This window comes from Porites lutea, chromosome 5 (genome assembly GCF_958299795.1).
Source record: "Porites lutea chromosome 5, jaPorLute2.1, whole genome shotgun sequence".
Taxonomy (NCBI): Eukaryota; Metazoa; Cnidaria; class Anthozoa; order Scleractinia; family Poritidae; genus Porites; species Porites lutea.
This window is the reverse complement of record NC_133205.1, coordinates 20,540,169-20,550,246: the sequence shown is the minus strand read 5'-3', so window position 1 is coordinate 20,550,246 and position 10,078 is coordinate 20,540,169. Positions and strand designations below refer to the sequence as shown.

At 39.2% G+C, this 10,078-nt stretch overlaps 2 protein-coding genes across 2 annotated transcripts in view; one reads left to right on the top strand and one right to left on the bottom strand.

Moving 5' to 3' along the window:
* Positions 1-1,463, bottom strand: part of LOC140937270 (uncharacterized) — a 6,295-nt gene extending 4,832 nt beyond the window's left edge. Inside the window, exons 1-2 of the mRNA XM_073386812.1 lie at positions 1,297-1,463; positions 1,138-1,222 (exon numbers count right to left, since the gene is read on the bottom strand). Coding sequence (XP_073242913.1) covers positions 1,138-1,222; positions 1,297-1,343 — 132 coding nt within the window. The 5' untranslated portion in view covers positions 1,344-1,463. The remainder of the gene's footprint in view (positions 1-1,137; positions 1,223-1,296) is intronic.
* Positions 1,464-3,122: 1,659 nt separating this feature from the next.
* LOC140937758 (tektin-like protein 1) lies at positions 3,123-9,743 on the top strand. The gene is made up of 4 exons (XM_073387323.1): positions 3,123-3,544; positions 6,880-7,320; positions 8,066-8,161; positions 8,751-9,743. Exons 1-4 carry the CDS (start codon positions 3,170-3,172, stop codon positions 9,051-9,053), a joined length of 1,215 nt encoding a protein of 404 aa, XP_073243424.1. The 5' UTR covers positions 3,123-3,169; the 3' UTR covers positions 9,054-9,743.
* Positions 9,744-10,078: the final 335 nt, after the last annotated feature.

Below are 10,078 nucleotides of genomic sequence, written 5' to 3'. Positions count from 1 at the left end.
GAAAATGGAATAGTTTTAATTTTGAATGAACAATCCCCCTGACTTTTAAAGACGGGATTATCCGTTCCAGATAGCCTGACTACAGCCGCCCCCACCCCTCAGAAAAAATCGGAGAAGGGGTGTCTGTGGGGAGGGCGCGACTGTACAAAGGCTAGTCTCAGACGGATGATCCATTTTTAGCTCTAGTGTGAAAACGGCCAATAACAAAATTCCCGTGTCCAGTGTTTTTAATGATAGCGAAGGACTGTACGGAACGACTGTCTGCCGTTGCCTTGTCCGTAGGCCGCATTATTCCGCGCGGCTAATGCGTTTCGGGTCACGTGGTCCGAGCGAGTTCTCCACCGAAATGCCTTGACCAAGATTGTGTTTTACAAACAATGACATCTCTGCGTGTTGTATCAGTAGTGTTTCGAGGGCACGACAACCAGAAAATTGCAAATATTAATCCCCAGCAAGAAGCCACACTTTCGCAATGGAAAAAATTAGTTTCCCGAGAGAGCGTCGGAAATGGAGCCTACATGTTTTTGGTTAACACCTAAAAGGCGCTTCGCCTAACGTGCGTACGGAGTCACACTAGCCGGGAATTAAAAAACGCACTCATAAGTGAGTTTAGCACCTTGAAGTTCCTTAAAAGTAGCAAATCTAGGTAACAATTTCTTTTACGGTTAACTCTTTTTTACCCTATTTACGGCTAACGGTTAAAATTTTTCAATTTTTACGGCTATCGGGTAAATAATTTCAAAGCTAATGACAACACCGGCGAAAAAAATTTACAGAAAATGGCCTTTCTCATTCAGTCTGCTCGTGTGCATAGGACACAACAGTTCGTTGCGTGACGTTCCTTTCCTTATACATGTAGTCATGTTCGGCTTGTGTCCATAAAAGATAGAACATTACAGCTATTGTTGTTGCCTAAAAGTAAAAGTTTTAGCAAGTTTTCTAGTGTAGCAGTTTTTTCTTTTATAAAACTTGATAAATATAACGTGACAAAATGTCAACACGGATGCGAGGTTTTGGTGAAAGAAATCGACATGGAGACCAGCGAATCGGCTCCCTAACAACCGTTACTTCTAGGCAATGTTTATTACAGCTATCCTAAAGGACAACATTTGGGCCTTAAAATCGTTTGTAACATACCTTGTGCTTCATCTTTGCCCAGTGATCCGTGTTCCCCGCCATAAATCGGTGCTTGGCGGGTTCCTTCGCAGCCCAGTGAGACAAACTGTAAACAAAACCAGAAGGTAGTCAGTAAAACTTTCGATTGAACACCTAATTGAACCGTTCATTGCAACTCACTACGGCAAGCTTCCTGAACTATCACGGTAGAGCTGTACATCTGTCATGTTCGAAATTAAGCCTTAAACATAATAATCTTAAAAGACGCTTCTGCAGAGATTTTGTTAATGAAAAGCTCAATAATCCTTGCTCTCGCCGAATGATTGTGTTACTCTTTTAATTTATATGTTAATAAGTTAATCGCTGGAGTTGACACAAAAGGTCTGACAAAGAACAAAGAATAGGAAAAACTTTGACAAATCACGTGCCAGGTATAATGTGTCGCGCGGAAAAATTGGAATAACGCGCGTGTTACCCTCGAGGGTCTCCAACAGGGTTCTTCAATACATCCCGTCCGGTTCTGATCCAAATTTTCGCTAAATCCCGCAATATCGATGGCTTGTTTGGCATCACGAAACCCGTTACCCTTATCCCCCGCTCAATCCCGAATGTCACTTTCACTATACTTCAAAATCCTTTGAATCCCAGGTTTTCCCGAAAAACGTAGACGAGACCGTCCCGAGGGGAGGGGGAGGGTAAATTTTTGCTGGGTATGTGCGGGCTGGCCTCTTAGAGCCCCTACCCCATTTTAGTCTATTCTGTGACCAATTATAGACCCCATCTTCACTTTTGGGCAAATATGTAATTTTTGCGATCCCAACTTAGTCGCTTTCTATTTTAATGAATTGACCCATTTTTTAAACTGAATGAAGAACACTTTAATTTTCACCTTACCTACAGTACAAACATTCTGGTACGTTTGCTAACTATAAATCAGTGAGGAACTGTCTTACCCCAAAAAATTCGAAAATGTGCGACCCCATTCTAGTAACTCTAAGTCAATCCAGTCGTGAAAATGCGACCCCATCCAGCGGCACATCTCCATTAGCCTCTTATAAGAAAGTATCCCCCCCCCCCGGGGGAGACTGTTACCCTTGAGTTGCCTTATTCTATACATTCGCAGTATGGCCAGGAGGGTTGGCCGCTTTTTTAGGAAATGGTTCGGATTCAACTTTAAAAACTCCTGAAACCTGGAAAGGCTGTAAGTGTAATCGAGCAAGAACGAAGACGACTTTTAACTTGAAATGGGACCATTTCGAAATTTTGGAAAGAGGACGGTCGGACACATTGTAGGATAAAGAAGACTCTGCTGATTAGGGATTTAGAACCTTCACTAAATGAAAATGTCTTTTATATGCAAATTTTCCTATTATATGTCATCTTTTGTTTGTTTAATTAGTTACTTATTCTACATTTAAATTTCTGTTGTTATTTTAGTACAGCTGAAGATGTATGTTGGAACCTACGAAACGTCAAGTCTAAGTCTTTTTTCTCACCAGAAATGCGTTGATATTTCCTTATGTTTATCACCGCAGTTTGCTTTTTGCTTCGACGATTTTAAAACTTTAGTTGACCCACGTCAAAACTTTAAAAAAAAGAAAAGAAAAATTAAAAGCTGAAGTTGTAGGGAATCGAAGGAAAGTGTGTTAATGAGGTATGTACCTGAGGGGAAAAAAAAAGCGGCCTCATGATCAGTGATTAGGTTAACAGTAACACAGTTCTCAAGTCACACGGTGTTCTGTCACGACAGTCTTGAAGTCGGGTCACGCAACTGATCTCATAATTTTTCTCTTTGTCATTTGTATTCCGGATAGTTGCTCTATTATATGCTCTCCTTTTCCATTGCTTTTGCTTCTTTTATGATAACTTTTTTTACAGTACTTTCCGCTTGTTTTGTGACTTTGCCACCTGTCACGAACATGTATCTTGTAAATTTCTAATGCGAAAACGAGGCTAATTAGTTGCTATGGTAACCAGCACAGTTTCCCTCCACGCTTTGCACAACAGAAAGTTGAGCCGCCTTCTTGACTCGGACGAAGGTCTTGTTCAAGAAATGGAAGTAACCGGTACTCGAGCTACCATAGGCTCCGACGCCTGGAAGAATGCAAGTATAAGAAACATCAGGCTTTCCCACACAGTTGTGAACCGTAGTGACAAAGCTTGCGATCTTGGACAACAACTCGACCCGCTGCCATCGCTAAGAGATACAAGTATTCAACAGAGTAATGCAAGGATTCATGCCTATGTTCGAGCCACAAGGGCCGTTTTGGTAAAACTTCGAGAAAGTTTTTTGGACACAAATGAAGAGATTAAATCCCTTTTGAGAGGAAAACAGGATCTAGAAAGGACTTTGGAGCATATAAGAAAAGATATCATCCTCAATACAAAGTCTACAATGCAACGGCAGACAAGGCCCCTTCGAGAAAAGGTAACTCGATCTACATCTGAATAGTTTAGCATATTATTCTCTAAGTATGTTTTTCGAAGTATTAGTTTTAACCAGAGGAATTTCGCTTTTAGACACAGAGGAATGTCAAGTACTTTTAAAATCAATTAATTCGAGCTGAACAGAAATATTATGCTAAAGGCTTCATAACTGTCCGTTCGGTTCCGGATTTTTCTCCGTGAAGCAATATCCATTCTGATTTGTGGGTTTTAAGGTTATAGTATTAACGAATAAGCAAACGTGAAAGGTAGGTGCTATCATTACGTTGATGGCATTCTCAATCCTTATTTTGCACTTTGATGATAATAGATTCGGAAACATAATTGTATATTGACTTCAACCAAAATGTATAGAGAAACAATTAACTGTTGGCCACTCTAATAATTTCCAAAATTATTTTTAGGGTTGTGTGTAGAATACTATAAAAATGGTTTTAAATTTTAAAAGAAGTAACACTTAACATGAGCTAAAATCAAACCCGGTAAAAAAGTGTCAGAGCGATATATTAGACCAGCCGGATCGCGTAACCATGCAAAACAACAAGACAAAAGCTCATGATTGTTTATTAAATTTTCTAATAATTGGTTATGCTTATTTCTCAGCTTGGGGTACGCTGTATTTAAATTAAAATAAGGTTCAATTATTATCACCAGGGTTTGAGCTAGGATTTGATCACTGGGGGACAATTTGTCCCCTTGGCTAAAATTTTGGGGGACATTTTCATTTTTAGGGGGACAGAAATTTGTACACCCTTCTGCTGATCCAAAGGGGTTTGTCTTCTTAGCAGGACTTCTGATAGGTCTCGGAAAAAAAAGTCAAATTTCGCGCGATTTTTAGGGACAAATTCGCGGAAAAATCGGCTGATCTCGCGGGAGTTTTCAGGGCAAACTTCACCAAAAAGCAATCAGTAAAAAAACGGCCAATTTTGTGGTTATTTTCAAGGTAAATTTCACTAGAAATCGATCGGTTTTGCGCTGATCAGACCAGCCTTTTTAATGTTTTTCTAACAGAGGTCATCATTTGCTTTTTCAACAACAATACGCTCCAGAAATGAACCAATGGCAAAGCCTTTAACATCATGGCTAGTGCCCAGTTTTTCGCAACATAATCTGTTTGCACGTTCCAAGATAGATTTGCAAGTTTACGGCAAGTAAATAGCCCCTATAGCTGAAATAAGTTTCAAATATGTTGTACAGACATGTATTTGATAAGATTTCTACCAAATTTCGCGGCTCCGTGACCGCGCGAAGAATCAGAAGCCCTGTCTTAGATTTCGGACAAAAATAGCTGTAGAACGTGACTAAAACGTAACTTTGGAATGAACTCTAAAGGTGCGACAAAAATTACTTTCCACTTTCTGTTTCAGCTTGCAATTTCTGTACTGAAATAAATCTCTTCGTGTGTGCTTCCTTTCGAGTTTTTTCCCTAAATTTTGAAGGGGACAAATTGTCCCCTTGGCCGTTTTTTAAAGGGACAATTCCAATTGCAGTGCGGGATTGGCGCAATGGCGCGGCCTGGCTCAAACCCTCTATCACGAGGTTTTACCGCATACAAATATTAATATTGTAGTCTTGAGAAGCATTATTATTATTATTATTACTATTATTATTATTATTATTATCACTTTTTTATTAATCAGAGGTACATGTATCTCTTCTATTGCATACATGAAATATTGTACAGATGTACATTTATGAGGAGCTCTTCGTTTTACATGTAATGGTGACTGATGCGTTCAGATTTTCTTAAATGCGGGGTGATGTGGTTTTGAAATTAAATTAAATAATAGGATGCCCGTTAAAATGGCAGAGAAATGTTCTTACTTTTAATTTCCTTTTTTTTTGCACTCCCCCACCCCCCTTTTTTGTTTTGAAAAGTAAACAAAGGGCATTGCCCACTCCTAAGCTTTCACTCCCCAACAGGTTAAGGGAAGCATATTTTGCTAGGGATGTCAGTGGATGGGTAGAAATTTAACAGAAAAATTATATTTATAGTTGGTGTTATGCAAAATTTTTAGAGGTACTGAAGGCCTTTTGCTGTAACCAACTTTGCTGTCCTCCACAGAAGCCTCTTTTTGCCACTAGGTGAGGCCAGGGAAAGGTGGACAAGAAAGAGCTTTGGGAGGACTTTTTCCTTTGTGTCTTGTTAACTAGCTCACTATTAATTTTTCTTTCCAGTTAAATGTTCTTGCCTCTGCAGAGGAGAATATATCAAACTGGAAAAGGGTTAACTTAAATTTTGGAACATCTACAAAGACAAACATGTATAATTTATTATATAATCCTCAAACATACAAGAGGTAGTGGATGAAAGCCACTTCCCCCCCCCCCCACCCTCCCCCCAGCCCCATCCCTACCTTCAAAATGTAAATACAATCTTTTTCTTTCAATTTTTCTTAGAATGACTTAACATAACCCATCAAGTCATTTCTAAAAAGAGTTGTCATTTTTGAAACCCTCTCCAACACCCCACCCCCCAGGAAAAAAATAATTGCATATCAAGAGCAAAACATTTAATCATTGAAATATCATCGTAACATATTTTAGGCCTCACAAATGAAATATTACATGTAATGCCTAAATTCTTACATAATTTTATTCACACAAATCTGAAATTGGGTAACGTCAACTTCTAAGTAGCCATTTTGGATAAACCACAGGACCCCAGAAATTAAAAGTGGCAACTCATCATCTCACCTCTCCCTCCACTTAAGCTTTCCTCCACCCTGAAATATTTATTTTAAGTTGCTTACCCTATATGTGAGGACAAAAAATATAACCACCTTGAATCATGATGGCCATTGATCCTACAACAAAAATGGTCACCTAATATAGAAGCCAGGTCATTGAAGGGTAACTTTATGTACGTGGCTTTCGTGCCTTTGCCTAGTAAAAAAATCCACTCTTGACTATTACCAAAACACATTCAAATCTTGGACTTGGAAGCTTCCACAAACATGCACACTGTCAGTGGATTCCAATTTTCATACTTTATTACCTTTTAATGCCTAGCTAAAACAGAAAAGGAAAAAAATGACCTTATAGGGGTAACACAATAATAATACACATCTGATAAACCAGGTATTTTTCATTTGTGGCCCACAAGGTCAAGAATCCCAACTGGTGCAAGGCAACTAGTTGGCTACAATGTATTTACAAGCTTGACTGAGGAGTTGAGTTCAGGACTTAATTACCAAGAACAAAAATCCAGCTAGTGCTAGATCAGGGATTGCAATTGCAGTGCTCCAACCACTTTGCCAAGTTATAATTAGCTCCATTCATACTAATCATATCAAATTTGCTTTATTTTGACCAAAGGAGTCTGATGGTGCAGATGACCTTTTGACTGCAGAACGGCAACATTTGTTAAAGTTAAAGCGGATTTTGGAAGCACAGCTACGCTCAGTGCAGAAGCAGCTTCAGGTGCTTGATGGTGCCAGACGAAGGCTCACAGCCTGCTTACAAGAAAGGTCTAGGGTGCTTGACCTCATATGCCATGCTGTGTCCTCAGTGCGAGGTGCGGGTATCAAGGAGGGGCAGGCTGAGAAACCTGCCACTCCCCCAGTGGAACCCCTGGGTCCTTATACACCAGAGTGTGCGAGGGTAATTTCAACAGCAGCAGAAGCCAGAGAAAGGTCTAGTAACCTGCGTAAGGAAGTTGCTGAAGCAATTGAGCAGACAGTCAAGCTTCAAAAGGCAGCACACCAATCTGTGAATGATGGTCTCACACAGAAGGTTGCTGAAACAGTCACCATGAAGGTGAGGTACAGTTAGGGTGCAATGAAAAGATAGTTTTAAGGGCAAGCTGCAGTTGGCATGTACTAGGGCGAGAGTCTTTTTAACTAGCCCATACGATGAGCAGGATTAATTATTAGATGTTGATTATTACATGTAGCTTTTTCATTACCAGCATTATTAATTCATTGTTAAATAATAAGGGATAGACCATTAGAAAAGTTATGGGGGAACAAAGTACAAAAAAATATTTATCCAAGAGAGAATCTTATGAAAAAAAAATACTTGTCCATGGGAAAATCTTTTGGAAAAAAATAATAATAATGCACTGGCCTAAAAAGATATATTTATCCCTGCATGGTCTAAAAATAACATTCACGCAAGGGAAATGTTAATAAAAAAAATTCATGCAGCTCTAAAATTCCCAACCCCCAGCTATTAAACTTTTCTGATAGTTTGGTTCATCCCTAACTGTAATTATTTCCCTTTGTTTAAGATCAGCTTGAAAAACAGCTTTAAACTTTTAAAATTTGACTTACAATAACTGTAATTTGAATTCCCCCTACCCCAAACAACAGCACTTGACAGCTGGGAAAGGTAAGAAAAGAATTCACAAGCCCAATGGCAAAATCCACTAGCCCTGGGCTATCAGATATGACTTTCTGTGTACACAGTGTAGATACATTTACTAAGGGTTATCATGGCAAATTGCATTTTAATTTGTCTAGTCTATAGAATCAATTTTGAGATTAATTTTGTTTCCTTTTAGCAACACCTTTTGGTTGGAGCTGGAGAAACTCGCATGGCCATTCACCGTAGTAAACGCTGGTATGATGCAACAGAGATGGCCCTTGGATATACACTGGTAAGTTGGACTTGACAATGAGAGGAAATAAATTTCCCTTTCAGTAATATAAACCTTTAAGGGGCTCTATGAGATCTTGTCAAGGTGAGCAGGGAAACAATAAATATTGATAATATCAAAGATGTGGATTCTCATATGTGAGACTGTCTCATTACCTACAGTGTGTGGTTGGGAAACTGATTATCTATGCCTACCTCCCCAACCCCTCTCCAAAGTACATGTAGGAGGAACTAGAAATTTAAAGGAGAAGGGGTCTGAATGGGGCTGGGGGGGTAAAAGTACATTACAGTACTTCATTGTTCAGTGTTCCCCTATATTTAATGATTGATTGATTAATTGATTTGATTGTGGGCTTCTGTTCATGCTAGCCCAAGTTGGTGTTTGACGGTGAAGGGCAAGAGGGATTAAGTTCGGTAACGTAACTGTAGTTGGGAATGGAATGCCGGCAAGGATGCTAGTTTTTGGCATCATTCCACCCCTCATTACAATCCATGAGCAATATTCCACTTTTAATATAGAACTTATTTCAAGTACCTTTTACGGCATGATTTTTATTTTTATTTTTTAATATTATGCTATGTTACTGCAGGGTCCAGTGGCTTATTCTGATCTGACTACACGCGAGCGTCTGGACCGTCCAGCTGTACAGGTTTACCAGCGCCACCCAGGTAATCAGCTGCCTGAAGCTCGTGAGATTGTCAAGGGAGGAGAAGGGTTACAAGAATCTCTAAACGCCACAGCCCGTAATATTGGTCTGCTGACCCTTACCAGAAAGAGAGTTGACGAGGATGCTAGAGATAAGCACCATGGTGCACTTATTGATGCCAGTGTTGTTCGCACTCGCAGACGCCTTGGCAATCACCGTTGGGTTATAAATGGTGTTGGATGTTAATTAATAGTGCATTTAAAACTTCTCTGACATGACTCAACTTTAAACTGATTTTTTTGATCATATTTTCTTGCCAATGAGCATTATTACCAAATCTAGCATCTTGGAGATTTCCGTAGTATGATTGTAAATCTGAATTTGCAGTAATCCAAAACTAATATGTAACTTAAAATCTGTCTGATTAATTTTATACCTCTACATGTACAGTGTAGCAATTTACTTTGGAAAGAATTATGGAAGATACATTTATCAATAATATATGCAAGAACGTGAATGAAGATAATGTTAAAATTTTGTGCTTCACACAAGTTAATTGAACTGCGAACCCACAGATTCAATGATTCTATGCTTGCTGATTCACACAGATTTTAATGGTTCTCACTATTTTAGGATTGCTCTTGTGTTAAAGGCAGAAGGAAATTAGGCATCATCACTTAAGAGAAGTTTATTTATTGTGAAGTCTAAAACTTATTTGAAAGTATTGCATAAGCATGATCAGAACATAAAAATGCAATAATTTAAATGTAGCTTGTGGGAGGGATTATGCAGAATCTGTACACAAGCTACAAATTAAATAAGAGCTTCACTCTAAAGGGTTTTTTTTTCCCAACAATATTCTGTGCTGTCATGAAATAGGCGTGATAACAATAAAAGCAATAGAGTGTAAATGTGTGAATAAATTCTAAAAATCAAGAGCAGTGAGGTTTGATTAAGGCTGAAACCTGTCGGGCATGTGATATGTTTTGTAAATACCAAAACAAGGAAGTGGTTAGGGTTTGATTTCATGTAGGGGGGGGGGGGGGGGGGGGGGCTGGGTGCAGCTAGCGTCAAACAGCAAAGACCTTCCCTCCCTCCAATAATCGATCGGCTTTTTCTCAGGCGGGATTCATGTAATACCAGAATGGTCCCATTTAGTAAGAAGCTTAACGTTAAAGGTTCGTACTCCTACCATGTTCATCTGCCTCTCCAACAATTTTTTTGAGAGGGACTTCGTAGTCTTCCGTCATCGTTATTCCTTCAGGTGGCTG

Coding starts and splice junctions, on each gene's coding strand:
- LOC140937758 (XM_073387323.1), top strand. CDS start 3,170: ATGGAAGTAACCGGTACTCGAGCTACCATAGGCTCCGACGCCTGGAAG. Junction 3,545..6,879: donor CAAGGCCCCTTCGAGAAAAG/GTAACTCGATCT, acceptor TTTTGACCAAAG/GAGTCTGATGGTGCAGATGA. Junction 8,162..8,750: donor TGGCCCTTGGATATACACTG/GTAAGTTGGACT, acceptor ATGTTACTGCAG/GGTCCAGTGGCTTATTCTGA.